The sequence below is a fragment of the Leptonotus elevatus genome, chromosome 8 (assembly GCF_054856555.1).
Source record: "Leptonotus elevatus isolate MCC_2025b chromosome 8, RoL_Lele_1.0, whole genome shotgun sequence".
Classification (NCBI taxonomy): domain Eukaryota; kingdom Metazoa; phylum Chordata; class Actinopteri; order Syngnathiformes; family Syngnathidae; genus Leptonotus; species Leptonotus elevatus.
This window is the reverse complement of record NC_141246.1, coordinates 1,881,902-1,897,994: the sequence shown is the minus strand read 5'-3', so window position 1 is coordinate 1,897,994 and position 16,093 is coordinate 1,881,902. Positions and strand designations below refer to the sequence as shown.

General features: G+C 38.0%; 1 protein-coding gene across 2 annotated transcripts; it reads right to left on the bottom strand.

The window, feature by feature from the left end:
* Positions 1–247: 247 nt before the first annotated feature.
* On the bottom strand, positions 248–14,212 carry LOC147169180 (monocyte to macrophage differentiation factor 2-like). Of its 2 annotated transcripts, XM_086082635.1 has the most exons (9): positions 14,021–14,212; positions 12,982–13,950; positions 12,353–12,618; positions 6,665–6,746; positions 6,385–6,545; positions 6,196–6,270; positions 6,010–6,111; positions 5,833–5,902; positions 248–4,537 (listed from the first exon to the last, which is right to left on the bottom strand). In XM_086082635.1, exons 3-9 carry the CDS (start codon positions 12,364–12,366, stop codon positions 4,334–4,336), a joined length of 708 nt encoding a protein of 235 aa, XP_085938761.1. In that variant the 5' UTR covers positions 12,367–12,618; positions 12,982–13,950; positions 14,021–14,212; the 3' UTR covers positions 248–4,333. The 2 variants fall into 2 exon arrangements, with proteins under 2 accessions (XP_085938761.1, XP_085938762.1); XM_086082636.1 differs by lacking the exons at positions 12,982–13,950; positions 14,021–14,212 and having other exon boundaries at positions 5,776–5,902; positions 12,353–12,501.
* Between the last annotated feature and the right edge of the window lie 1,881 nt (positions 14,213–16,093).

Below are 16,093 nucleotides of genomic sequence, written 5' to 3'. Positions count from 1 at the left end.
TATTTTCACTTCTTTTTTTTTTCATGGAGTGCACATTATTGATATTGCACAAGCTTGCACCAAAGCTTTCGCCACTTTATGTTCTGCTTTAAATTACGTTTGTCTGTCAATGATGTGCTACATAACATTCTAAGGGCTAGTTGCATATAAACTTGCTGAATCGTCATTCCGCCCCGAGCTGGGGGGGAGGAAAACACGCTCCTAATGAGCCCAACGCTGACAAAAGTGTCGAGTCGTAACGGAAAAGTGCGTGGAAAAGCTTCTTTTGTTTTTTTATTACAAGTGAGATAGAAAAGATAAAAGCATCACGTGGGCCTGTCACAGCACAGAAGCATCACATGGGCACGAGAAATGAACCAAGGAAACGTCAGCAACTAACTGAGAAACACACACAAACGTGTGGAAGGACACACAAGGAGTAGTGAAGTTGCATGAAAGGTTGACACGGAGTAGCGAGGTCATGTGACAGGCAAATTTCACTTTCAAATCGTGTCACAAAAAAAGACATTAAAAATGAAAAACCTAGAAGTCCACAAAAAGACAATCACAGTCATGAGGTGTCCACTAAAATGTCCCAAAAATAAGGAACAAGCAAAATGACGTAATCCCAATCCCTAACCCGAGCCCAATCAAGATTGGACTAAATCAGTTTACCTGAACCCTAACCTCAACCCCAATCCCATTTAGAGTTGATTGGTTCTGTCTGTGTGCAAAGACGAGAGAAATGAACATGCCCGAACTCCAGGCCAAATGCATACTGTAACTGTGACCCCAAATTCAACATTTAACCCCAACACCAACCTTCATCCCGAATTCACAACACTATCTAGATTTGACTGATTCTACTGCATTTGTGTGTACCGCTAAAGTTAATCCCTAACCTTTACCCCCCAATCCCAACCCTAAACCTCAACCTTAATCACTTTGGAATATATATATATATATATATAAAACATATACAACACAAATTCACGTGTTTGGATTGATGAATCGGATGGTGTAACACGCACACACCTGAGATGCGGTCCGAGAGATTGTTCAACACATACTGTGTTACATACTACATACCGTCCCGTAGATTTGCTTTACTTTCACATTCAGCGCGTAAAACAGCACGTCAAAGGTATTAGAACACCTAAAAGAAACGTCCGTCCTACATGGGGTGCCAATCAGCGCGCTTGTAAGCAACAGCAGGCCTCGGGAGGGGAAGAGAGACAAGGCTGCAATTGAAGGCAGATGACGTGAAAATGCAAGCGCACATGTCCCAAATCAAAAGGAACCTCTGAAGGCTGTATTTGAAGGCCAATGACCACTTTGAAAAGCATTCGAAGGCCCATGAAGGAAAGTTAGCCCAAATTGCAGGATATTTCAAAGGCTGCACTTGAAGGCCAATGACGGGCGCACACATCACAAATCAAAAGGCATCTTTCAAATGTGTCCTTTGCGAGCTGAAAACCCCTTCAGGGGCTACATTTGAAGGCCAATGGCATCATCCAAATAACAGCCACCTTCATATGTGTCCTGGGGAGGATGCACTTGAAGGACAATGTTAGAATATGGCACAAACAACCCAAAATCAAACGTGTTTTTCAGAGGCTACCTTTTGAAGACCAATGGAATCCTTTAAATCAAATATTCCCTGCAATGCATCCTCCAGAGGCTGCATCTGAAGGCAAGCGATGGAAACACATACCAATGCATTCTTTGAAGGCTGCAATTGAAGGAAGATGCCAAGATGTCACAGGCTCCAATTGAAAGCCAAATGACATCAAAAATAAAAAGGATCCTTCCAATGTGTCCTGCAGAGGCTGCACTTGAAGGACATGAATGTGAACTTGCCAAATCAAACACATTCTTTGAAGGTCACAACTCAAAGCAGATGGCGTCGTCCAACGCAAAGGCTCCTTTGAAATGCGTTCTTTCAAAGGCTGATGCTGAAGGCAGATGACAAATCAAACATCGGAAGCTTGATGACGTTAATACAATTCGTGAAAGCTCCCTTCAAATGTGGCCTCTGAAGGCAATAGCAAGATACAAACGTCACAAATCCAAAGCTCCTTCAAATTCGTCCTTTCAAAGCAGCATTTGAAGACGAGTGACACATTTCAAAGGCTCCTTCAAAATGCATTCTTCACAGATGACATTTTTTGTCCTTCAAGGTCGACATTTGCCTTTACGGGCTCCATTTGAAGGCACCGCACAAACTCAAGACTCCGTAAAATATGTTCTTTGGAGGCTGCATTTGAAGGCAGGCAAAAATTCAGCCTTGGTGTTCTAAAACCTTTGCCGCTTACGTCGCCGTGTGCCGTCACTTGCAGCAGTTAAAAAAAAAAAAAAAAACATCAACATCTGGCAGTGTCGAGTTGTGCCAAAATAAAGAAAAAATACTGCATGAAACTTGACATGCTGTCACATCGTCAACTTGGAACGGAAGCACACCCGGTGACTGGAAAACACTCAATCAATAGAAATACAGTCAACTGACAGTTGAAATCTTACAAACAATCATGCTTGATTCGTGAATCACCATAAAAAAATAATAAAAAAAAACGACAGCGAAAAATAAATCGGCGTCACATTCGTATTTGGAATATTAGATGACGTAAAACACAGTGATGATGCCAAAGTTCTCCACTGGTGGGTTGCAACCATGCTCGTTTGAAGGCCATCGCGCACAGTAGAAATAACCACAACCACTAGAAATGATCTACAGAGTAATAAATAAATAAAACCAGCCACACATCCTCGTGTAGAGGTTTCGCACAATTACCCTGCCATCGTGGCTCCTTGTGAAATAGTCATGGAAAGCAGACACCTGGCACAATAGAAATAAAGTGAGCGACTAATAATAATCCACAGAGTAAGAAAAAAAACCCTACTACTGTGTAAACATGTCAGAAATAATCCAGTCAAAAAACATCTATGGCACACCCGGCCTCGTGGGCAGTAGACATGTCATACAATTACTGTAATACGGCAGTCGTCTTGACTGCCTGCACCTTGCACAACAGAAATAAACGGAATGACCAGTTTATGACCCACCAATAATCTACACAGAATAAAACATTTTTAAAAAAAGAAAGGAAAATATCAATGGCACGTTGGGTTAAGAACCGGCATGTCTCCCCCAGTTACTTATGGTTACTGGCCAACCTTGCACAATTGAAATAAACAGAAGTAGTAGAAATAATCCACAAAATAATAGTTTAAAAAAATCCCATCACGGATCGTTTTAGTAGATGTTTTACAATTACTGTGATTGTTTGTCATGATAACCACCACTTTGCACAAAGTGAATAACTAGAATTAATCCACAAAGCATTTGTTCACGCATTATCATGTAAACGTGTCACATGATTACTATAGAACAATTGTTCCTTATCAGTTAGGATGACCAGCTGCCTTGCACAATAGAAATAAGCAAAACCACTAGAAACAATACACATAGTAATCAAATTGGCCACACATACTCATGTAGGTTTTATACAATTGCTGTAACGCCATTTAGTCATGATAAGCAGCCACCTTGCACAATAGAAATAAACACAAGCACTATAAATAACGCACATATTAAAAAACAAAAACTCCTGAATAGATTTCATACAATTACGCCGACGCCATTGCTCCTCGCTAGTTAGTCATAACAAGCCACTTTGCACAATAGAAATAAACACAACCACTAGAAATGATCTACATAGTAATAAATAAATAAAACCAGCCACACATCCTCGTGTAGAGGTTTCCCCACAATTGGCACAATAGAAATAAATAGAAATAAAGTGAGTGCCATCATGGCTCCTTGTGAAATAATCATGAAAACCAGACACCGTGTCATACAATTACAAAGTGATCGTTCCTTGCCAGTCAGTCATGACAACTGACATATTGCACATTAGAAATAAAGTGAACAATCAGAAATAATCTACAGAGTAAAGAAAAAAAGATCCACATCACGATTGGCCACTTACAGATGCGTCACACAATTGCTGTAATCTTTTAAATGAGTCATGATTACTGGCGACCTTGAACAATAGAAATAAATAGCGACTAGAAATAATGTGCATGGTAAAAAAAAAAAAAAAGAGAGAAAAATCCTCATACAGCTAACGGTACTTGAACGCTATCTCTCCTCACCGGTTAGTTGCGATAAGCACAATAGAACACAACGACTCGAAATAATCCACACAACCCGTTGAGAAGCGCCTGCTCCAGCACAGTGTAAACATTTGACGCAAAAGACACCGAACGGGACACGCGGCTTCTCCCAGAGGAAAAAACCACAGTGACTTGGGAATGGAGCGGAATGTTCTGCGGCTCTCCCTCAGCGGCGCTGTCATCTCGAGGTCCGCACCGGGCTGGCGGGCACGGCGTACAGGTACTTCCAGATGGCGTAGTAGTGCACGGCGGCGCCGATGGCCACGAAGAGGTGCCAGATGGCGTGGGCGAAGGGCACGATGCCGTCGCTCTTGAAGAACAACATGCCCAGGCAGTAGAAGGCGCCGCCCAGCAGCAGCTCGCACAGGCCCGACCGCTCCGGCTGAGTCCGCCCGCCGAGACAACGAGGGAAAAACCATCAGGGACTTCAAAGTGGCTGACCGGCAAAATGGAGCGCACCGCTTGGTGGACAACAGAACATTTGCACGGAGCGCTGGAAACGTGTTGGATTCACTTGAGGAAAAGTTAAATCTGTTTTTGGTTTTTCAAAGTAATTTTTCCTCTACTTTATGGAACAATATTTTTTTGCTGCTTTTGGAAAAGAAGTGTCATTTTTTTCAAATCTAAAAAATACATTTAAAAATGTTTATTGTGTAAAACAGAAATAAGATTAGTTTAAGATGAAACAACTTTTAAAAAATCAGAAAGAGACAAAAATTATTTTGAAAATTTTTGAAAATTATTCCAAAAACAGGAAAAAATTAAAATATTAAAAAATATTTTTGTATCCGAAGAAACAGAAATATTCAAAAACAGGAGAAAAACATTCAGAAAATTATTCAGAAAAACAAAAATAAAATACTCTAAAAACAATATATATTCTTCCTACTCTGTGAAGAGTGAGTTATACTTAATGCTGTTAAATAGCAGCTTTCTTCTTCTGGTCTTTTAACAAAAGTACTGTTAGGTGTGCTATCTGCATGTGCACCACACTGCCCCTAAGAGGCTAAGACGTGCACAGCAGGTATAAATCATAGTATTGTGTTACATTTCTATGAAAAAATAAAATACAATCAGTATTTTTTTTTAAATAATAATAATAATTGACAAATATAGAACTGTCAATTATGTTTTTTAAATATTTTTAAAAAGTCATTTTAATCCCACAATGAAAAATTCGGAAATTATGCAATTATTTATGTGAAAAAAATTAAATAAACAAATAAATAATAAATACAATAGCTGTTGTCTGTAATTTTACCCATTATCAATTGTGATTTTTTTTGTTTGTTCCTGTAGTCCTTTTAGTCCCTCAATGAAGAAAGTCCACTAAAGTTTGTGAAATGATGTTACATATATAATAATAGTAATATTTTGACATTATTATGGGACAGTATTAAACTTTGTTTATATCAGGAAAGTATGAGAATTGACTGCACCCTCCAGTGCTTGCCGCCAAATACACTCGCAACGACATCAAGTGACCATACCTGTTGATTCAGTTCACCATGCCCATTGATTCAATTGACCATATGCCCGCTGAGCGAGTTCCTCATACCCATTGGTCCAAATGATCATGCCCGTTGATTAAAATGAACATCCCAATTAGGTCGAACATACCCGTCGATTCAATAGACTCATCTCACCATGCGCATGGATATCAATGAGCGTGCTCACCATGGAGAGGATGACCAAGGCGGGGAAGAGGCCCATCACCGTGTAACAGATCAACTCCACAATCTTGTACCTGCAGCAGGTACCGCAAACTTTTTTTACAATAAAACTTAACAGTTGTGGTGTTCGCTATCACCTCGCGCAACAGAAATAGAAAAAAAAAAAAAACACAAGACGAACCTCTCGTGGAAGAAGAAGACGTAGGTGGTCCCCGACAGCGCCATCACCCACACCAGCCAGCGCATGTGGCTCGCCCAGGGTCCTAGCTCCCTCAGGTTCAGCCTGGCAGATGCAAAGAGTGAGCTGCGCGCGCTTGTGTGCACGCGCTTGTGTGCGCGCGCTTGTGTGTGCGCTTGTTTGTCTCACCAAGGCGCGTAGGAGGCGGCGATGAAGAAGTAGATCACCATCCGGTCACACATGTGGAAACACTGCTCCACATCCCTGAACGCGCGCGCAAACACACACACACGCGGTTGCTGCACAGGCTGCGTTGTGTAGCGTGTGTGTGTGTTTGTGTGCTTTTTTTTTTGTCTTTCTGTGTGTGTGTGTGTGTACCGTAGGTGGCTCTTCTTCCAGGCGACGGTGTGGAAGAGGGTTGAGACTGTGAACAGCGAGCTGAGTCCGGCCCCGTACACCCACGCCGACACGCACTCCCATTGGTCTTCCGAATGGAAGTGCAGCAGCGAGCTGCCCAGCAGGCTCGGAATGATCCATAACTACACACGCACGCACACACGCACGCACACACACACACACGGCATGTACATTACAGCCTGCAGTTCTAATTTATGATCACTTTTAAATGCCAGAGTGCATGCGTGTGCGTGTATCTTACCGCATGCGTGGCACAGTTCGCTGCGTGCTCGTAGTCCGTGGGCTGGTATCTCTTGTTAGAAGGAACACGCTTGTTCATAAACCTGAAAGCAATCAACAGGAAAACAAAACCATCACAGCAGGAATACACTTGATTACTTTTTTACAAGAATGGTAACAAGAGTGTAAACACACACACACACAGTATATATATATACATACTATATATATATATATATATATATATATATATATATATATATATATACATACTATATATATATATATATATATATATATATATATATATATATATACATACTATATATACATATATATATACATACTATATATATATACATACATACTATATATATATATATATACATACTAACTATATATATATATATATATATATACATACTATATATATATATATACATACTATATATATATATATATATATACATACTATATATATATACATACTATATATATATATATACATACTATATATATATATATACATACTATATATATATACATATATACATACTATATATATATATATATATATATATATATACATATATACATACTATATATATATATATATATATACACATACTATATATATATATATATATATATATATATATACACATACTATATATATATATATATATATATATACATACTATATATATATATATATACATACTATATATATATATATATCTATATACATACTATATATATATATATATATATATATACATACTATATATATATATATATATATATATATATATATATATATATACACACATACTATATATATATATATATATATATATATATATACATACTATATATATATATATATATTTATATATATATATATATATATATATATATATATATATATATATATATATATATATATATATTTATATATATATATATATATATATATACACACATACTATATATATATATATATATATATATATATATATACATACTATATATATATATATATATTTATATATATATATATATATATATATATATATATATATATATTTATATATATATATATATATATATATATATATCAACCAGTTCAGGGTGTACCCCCGCCTACTGCCCGAAGCCAGCTGGGATAGGCTCCAGCAACCCCCGTGAGGACAAGCGGTACAGAAAATGGATGGATGGATGGATGGATGGATATATATATATATATATATATATATATATATATAGATAGATAGATAGACACATTTAAATTCATTGAAGCGGGGGGGGGGGGTGATTGGGGGAAAAAATCTGTGATATGCAAACCCGTTGTTGCTGAACCGTAAGTACACAGGTGTCGGTTGCACTCAAAATTTTACAGTGCAGTATAATATAAACGATTTTTAGATGATTGTTATATTGACATGATGTGAAAATGTCAACATCGCCTCCTACGCGCCGCTCCGGAAAAAAAAGCCTGCTGATGGCACCTTGTTGCCTAGCAACCGCTGTGCGCACGGTTGAGCTTGTTGCCGTGACTAACTGCGGTTGCTCGGCAACAACGGAAGATGGAGACAAGGAGGAAGAACCGCCGAGCATCATTTTGCAGGGAAGCCCAAACAAGCGCGGCGAGGAGAAGGGGGGGATTGGGGGCGGGTGGGGGGCAACGGAGTGATGTCACCATCGCCATGGAAACCACCCAGCAAGGGACAATCACCAGAGAGAAAAAGAAAAAAAAACATTTCTTCTTTCCGTCTTGCTTTCTGCTTCTCTTGTGATTGAATTAACATGGTGCAAACATGGTGGGCACACGCATGGGCACGCACGCACACAAGCGCACCACCTCCTCCTGCTTTGCGGAGGCAGATTTCATAAGAGACCTACATTTAGTGAGGCGTTGATCTGCGATCGTTCGGTAATGTTGCTTGTTCCTCTTTTGCTCAGTTTACATATCGTGGTTGTTTCGTGGAACATGAAAAGTTCACGCGACGAAGCTACAGATTTGTTTGCATTATTGTCGTCATCTGATTTATGGATTTTGGTGACTCATTTTCACACCGCACTTTTTTGGTAGAATTTTGGCAAGTTGTCCTAGTGAACGCTTAAGACAAAGTCAAATGATATCATTAATTAGCAACTAATTGATAAATAGACCGTCTTTCAAAATAATTCACGGTCCATTTGCCTTTGGCTTAGTGTAAGCCCAACCTAAATTATTTATAACAAATCTGATATTGTTTTTTTGTAATACGGTTGATTTATTGTTTGTGTTTGGTAAAAACAAACAAACAAACAACACATGGGAAGAGGACCTTGAAAAAAATAATCGCGTATTGAATCAATCGTAATACTGAACAAAAATGATTGCAGCTACATTTCCTCCCATTTATTTATTAATTTATTCAGCCCTACTTGTAAAGCCATAAACCAGGTGTATCCAAACTTTTCCATTTTAGGGCCATGGAAGGATGCAAGGCCCACTTGGAAATTCTTTGACTTGAATTTAATAAACACACTGAAACCAATCAAGCAAGCTATTTTATATATAGCTTATATTTTGCAGTTTTTCTTTTTTAAATACTGCTACATAACAACTTTCCGTTTAAGGTGGTAAGGCAAAGTTGAGGACTTTCAAGATTTTTGGGGGTGGCCTCGGCCCTCGACGAGATCCAACCCTGCACTGAACCGCAACCAAATCCCATCTGCGCATTCAGAACCCAAACTGACCCTTTTTAACAATTACTTGAGAATTTTTTTTTCTTCTTCTTCTAATCAGCCTCTATGGGCCGTGTCAAATGTCATTTTATTTTTTTAGTATAAGTCGCGGGGGGCACCAGAAAAAAAGATGGCAGGACACTACAGCCTTAAACCAAAAAAGCCCAGAAGTATCTGTGTATCAGATTAAACGATGATTCACGCAGATCATAGCTAGCCATGCACAGCTCATCATCTCTCTCACTTGCAGAGCTCTTATGAATGCAAAGTGACCCGGCCCAGAAACAAGCGACACCGTCCCAAAAAAAGAAACAAGAAAGAATTCAAATGACAAGGGGGGGGGGGGGGGGATGCCTAGAAGCGTTAGCGAGCGAATGAGTGTGTGCATGCGTGCCAGGGCCAGCAGTGCTTTGGCAGCCCCATTAACGACTCCATCAAGATGGCTGCTAATTAGCAGGCCACGGGCCAGTCGGCTGGGGACGCGGCATGCATTGTGATGATGACTCAAAGACTCAACCAGCTCGCAGCACTCAAGCCCACTTGAGAAAGTGGATGAAAAAACGGGCTTGTGCCAGACTCCCTGGCTCTCACCGGCCACTTCATTAGGCACACGGCCTATTTTGGTGACTTTACGTGTCTCAAGGAGAGTGTCACTGTTTTTATATTTCAAATATTGTAACCAAAATGACAACATTTTTGTATTCATTTTTCTCTATTTGTATTTAATTTGAATTATTTTGACTATCCACTTTGTCTCAAATGTAACTTTGTGTCTATGTATATTTGTTTTTTTAATTACTGGATGAATACTCCACAGATTCTTGTTCATATACAGTAATTTTCTGTTAAAATTGTAATTTATTGTCATTGCATATGATATGGTATATATGATGACATAATGATATTGATATATCTGTATGTATGATTGTATACATACAAATACTGTATACATATATTAAAAACACAGTTATGTAACTTGTGGGGTGCCCCAGGGGTCAATTTTGGGACCAGTACTTTTTCTTCTTTATGTGAATGATATTACAACCATTTCGAAATTGTTAAAATATATTTGGTTTGCAGATGACACCACGTCATTTTATGCCGGGAATATATATATATATATATATATATAACGTATTACAAGTAATAAAGAAAGAGTTTAAAAATATGATGAAGTGGTGCAATGCTAACAGACTTTCTATATTAGTAAAACCAGATTTATGATTTTCAGTTGTCGAAATAAAGATGTTGAAGCAACACTGACCGTGCAAGGTATAGAAATAGAAAGGACTAATGAAATGATGTTTCTCTGTATCATTATTGATGTACATTTAAACATGGAAAGCACATATAGAATATGTCAAATCTAAGGTGTCACAAACCGTAGCCGTGTTACACAAGGTCAAAGAATCATTGAACAAGAATGCTTTGTTATTGTTATATAATTCATTGATTGTTCCATACCTGACCTATTGCCTTGAAGTGTGCGGGTGTGCAGCCAAAACCTACACTGAATCCATCTTTTTCAAATGTATTACCAGAAATGTGCGATTTGTGTTGTTTGCGGTTGTGGATACAGAGACCACACTAATCCATTATTTCTACAAGTTACAAAGTTTACAAAATTGATGGAGTTTAACCGCCCTAAAATATTGTATAAAGCCCATCATGAAATCTTACCAGTCAACATACAAACCACATTTATAAAAAGGGAACGTGAGTACAAATTAAGAGGAACAGACATTTTTTCCCAACCTAAATATAGAATAAAACAAAAGGAAAGATGCATTTCAACTCAACGTGTCAGTTTGTGAAACAACCTGGATTGTAAAACAAAATCTTCTCAGTCTATTTTTATTTATTTTTTTAATAGGAGTGTATAAAAGCACAGTCACTGCAAAAATATATATAGCACAAGGACACGCAGTTGAATTATTTTGTAGTATTGTTACACTGAAAGCATCTTGACCGCTCGCTGTCATTATTTTTGTGTTTTTTTGTGTGTGGTTTTTTTGGGTGTTGATCAGTGGCAGACAAATCAAGTTTGACTTCTTTCTGACCCCTTTTATTTATTTTACTTTATTATTATTATTATTATTATTTATTATTACTTTGAATTTGAATATTGATTTGTATTTTATTTTTATTTTTTTTACAAATGAATTAAAAGATTGATTGATTGATATTGTAGGCCTGCGTATACACATATAAATATATACATAAATAAATACACATATACGTTAAAAAAATATTTTTGATTAACTTATTTGTTTATGTAAAAAATACAAATATCTAATAATAAAATATAATCATTATAATAACAGCTAGAACAGCTATAGAGATTATAATTATTATTATTTTTTATTACACGCAATGTCTCTAACTAATACCATAACAAGCATATTTTAAGAGTTGCTGCTGACATTTTGGTCAACTTATTTAGCGCAACCTGATGGTCAAAATATTAGAAACAGCTCTCTATGTGATTCTGTTCAAATGTGACATGACGTGCATATTAAAAACATTAACAATATAACCTCTAATTTTCCATCCAAAGTTTAATAGGATAATGTAACAAGTATTACTATAAGGTTCACATTCAAACTTTTTTTTTTTTTTTGCATGGTAAGGCTTTTAATAAAAATTGCATCTTTAGAACAGACACCAATGTTAATAATTTCAACAAATATGCTTACATCTAAAGCAAATGGACTGCATATGTCATCATCATGACAGCTTGTGTATGAAATGTACCATGTGTACCATCAGCAAAATACTGTAGATGACAACAAAACAAATAAAAATGAAATAAAATTGAAAAAAAAATTAAAATGATAATGCCATCATTTGTTCTCTCATCATCCACCAGCTCCTCCTCATCATCTGTCATCAGTGTGGTTGCTCGGCGACAACAAGACGAGCAATGGAGAAAAGAAAAGAAAAAAGCCTAGTAGCAAATGAAATGGCGTCTGCTTACCTTCCAAGAGTCATTGACGTCGGCCAGTAATCAACAGTTGACAGCACGGACACGACGGCGGCCTGAGAGCTTCGCGATGCCGCTGGTTGGGAAAAGAGGGGGAGGAGGAGGGATTGTAGGAGGATGGGGGCTCTGGTGACGTCACGGGACACGTCATCGTCTCACCAGGAGCATCCCAAATCAAATCGTGCTGAGCCTTCGTGGAAAAGTAAATCCGTCTGTCTTATGCTGCCCCCGGGTGGCCAAGGCGGGCACAGCAGAAGGAGCTGAAAAAATGATTCTTCAATTGATGCAATGTGTGACACAGTCATAACTGACAAACACTGTTTGATTCGATCTAATTATGTTTTGAATGTATCTTCAGCTATAATACAATATTGTGGAGTGACTTGGGCATTCAAGTTTATTGGACTCTGTGTGTGATATGTATGCAGGTGCACTTGTGCGCAAATGCATATGCGATGTGTTCACAAAAGTGTTTGTTTACATATGGTAACGTTCATACGGAAGCATATGCAACTGTAGAATGTGTCGAAAAATGCTCGTTTGTTTATTCGGACAAAAACGATAAGCACGGTAGTACGTCCGCGAGTGGTCGCACGTGAACAGCGGAAACAACCACACTTTACCTTGTGTCACAAAAATGAGTCATGTCGACCAGAAAACAGAAGCGACGGTAACAACATCCTTCTCCGAGTCGCAACTGCGCAAGTAGTGGCCACTGGCGGGAACTTGCACCTAGGCGCCGTCCGATGACATCACTAGTCAGCGACACGCGCCAGTATGTTTTTGTGTGCGTGTGTGTGTGAACATTTTTAAGGCAATTTAAAACAAACAAACATTTCACAAGCATAATCCTTCAATAAACGAGGCCAGTTTTATTGTGTGTATGTTTGTGGTTAATAAATATACAAAAAATATTATACGTTTTATTTTATTTTAAATCCTTTACTTTGTTACAACACGCATTTGAGTACCGTGCGTGTGTTCGTGTATGCAAAACACGAGTCAAAAAACAATATATTTTGCTGCTATGAATTTTGTCTAACAGCTTGATTATTATTATTATTATGAAATGTTTTATCCTTTTAATTTGATACATAAGTCCTCTTAGAGGCTTACTTGAGTCATTTAGCCATTTTCAGCAGTAAGAAGTAGACAAAATATGAACTTCTTACTTCTAAAAATGGCCAAATGACTCAGATTAGCATTGAAAGTGACATTATAAATACCACATTTCAAACACTCTTTGTAAGACATGTTTTTTTTTTGTGATAAATCCCAGTGAAAGGATCCTCCACAACCATCTCTTTTGCCATGCCTTTATTTACTACTACGTGGTGATTGCAAAAATGAACAGAAGACAGCCAATCAGGAGCTGTTGGGTTACCCCTCGATCCAATCGGCCTCGGAAACCCATTGGCGGGGGGCCCTGTTTCACTCGATCTCGGTAGTCTGGAACCAGTACTTGATGGTGTAGAACAAGTCATGCATCGCATTGTACCAGGAATGGAAGGTCACGACTTGGCGCCCCGCCGGTTGCCAGTTGGGGGCAACTTCATTCCATTCCGACTCGTTAGGAGTACCCCAGTAAATCTCTGCAAAAAAAAAGACGGGAGTGATAGATGGGCCAAAAGGCAGGTAGCAGATTGGGTGCGAGTTGCGTACCCGTGGGATGGCTGGACACGTCCACGACGACCACTGTCATCATCACCACCACCATCATCATCATCATCATCATCGCCATCTTCATCACGTCTGGATTCAGTTGAGTCTGTGTCTGTGGAAGAAGGTCTCGGCTGTGCGAGGGTGCGAGTCGGTCTGGATGGCTGCGGTGAGTCAATGTGAGCCGCGGGGCTCCTTTTTATATGCTTGCTTAGCTTTCGTTTCGGCTGTCCAAGGCCGTGACATCGACACAGAAGAAGCGAGGGAGGGGTGACATGCACACATGACAAAAAGAGGGTGAAAAGAGAAATGAAAAAAAAAGAGTGTGATGAATGCCAATGTACTCAACAAAAAAAAATATATAAACGAAACACTTTTTGTTTTTGCTCTCATTTTTTTATGAAATGAACTCAATGAACAAATATTCTTCACAAAGCAGTCGAAATCTGTGATAGCGAGCACGTCTCCTTAGATAAATAAATAATAAATAAATAATAACAATAAAAGGCCACTCTGAAAGTTGCAGTTTTGTTTGATTGATTGTGGTGGACGGGTTTTCTGAGTCTCGCGTAAGCACTAGTATTCATTTGATCCACCATTTTAAAATGTTGTCTTTCAATCACGCTTGTTAGTTTTTAATCGTAGTTGTCAATCGCATCCCGCTTTTATTTAATCCAATTTTCGTTGACTATAAATCTAGCATGTTAGTCTTTATTTTCGACCAAGGAAACAACATTTGAACAAAAACTGTCATATTTGAGTCTAGTTTTATTCAGGACAATCATTTTACCCCTGTGTATCTTTTTTGTCAGCAGATTATGTTGAACATTTCGGATCTAAAACTATTTCATGTCAAATGTTCTCTTATCTTTTTTGATGAAAAACAACCTGACACACACAATGACAGTACATCAACAAGTGGCTACTACGGCTCCATGCTACGAGCTAATAAATTAGCCAGCATTAGTTAGCGGTCGGATTAACATTAGCGTTGGAATGTTATAGGCGTTGGTTAAATGTTACGTTATAACTGTATATATATATATATATATATATATTTTTTTTTTTAACCTTTCACCATGAATCCACCTCCAGTCTGTCCCATGTGTTAGCTGCAGATTTGAAAGGGGGCGTGTCACTGTGTGTCACATGACAATGTCACAGTGACAGATTAGCACAGACAAGATTTTACAAAATCATATCATTTTCGTCTGGTTTTTGTTCATGAACTAAAATGTCCCTAGATTTTCGTCTCATCTTCATGAGTCGATGAAAATGCATTAGCCGCAGTTATTGCTTAAAAATGAGGGTTTTAGTCGAGTCCTGTCTAAGTCCGGCGAAAAATGTGTGTTGATGAAATTATTTTTTTGTTTGGTTTTCGTTGACGAAATTAACACTATAAAAGGCACACCTGTGCACTAATCATGGTGTCCAATCAGCATCTCGATATGGCAAACCTGTGAGGTGGGAAGGATTATCTCGGCAAAGGAGACGTGCTCACTGTCACAGATTTCGACTGGTTTGTGAAGAATATTTGAGAGAAATGGTGCTATTGTGTATGTGGAAGAAGTTTTCGATCTTCGAGTTCATCTCGTAAAAAAAATGGGAGCAAAAACCAAAGTGTTGCGTTTATATTTTTGTTGAGTTATGTATGCGCCAATGTTTTCAAAACAATAAAGTGAAGAAAATGATAACTGGGCTTTCATTTGTATGACACTTTTCTACCTCCAAGTGCTTTTAGCGCAAGCCTTAAGTAAAGTACAGATACCCAAAAAAAGTATGAGCAAGTAAGTATTTGTCCTTGTCGACTTCCCAGCATTGCTGGCAGCCGTCATTTGTTCCACACAGGTTGTGATTTTGTATCCAGCGCAGGATGGGAGAGTTCAAGGAGGCTCAAGGTCAATCTTTCTTTAAATGTGTATATTTAGCTTCCTGGAAATGATTAGTAGAAGAATGTCATCTGAGAGAGACATTAAGGAGAATGAGCCAGCAAATACAAATGTTTAAAAAAAAAAAAAAAAAAGCAGGTGTTGTGTTGTTACATTAGGGTGATATTTGCGTGTTTTGTTTGCCGAA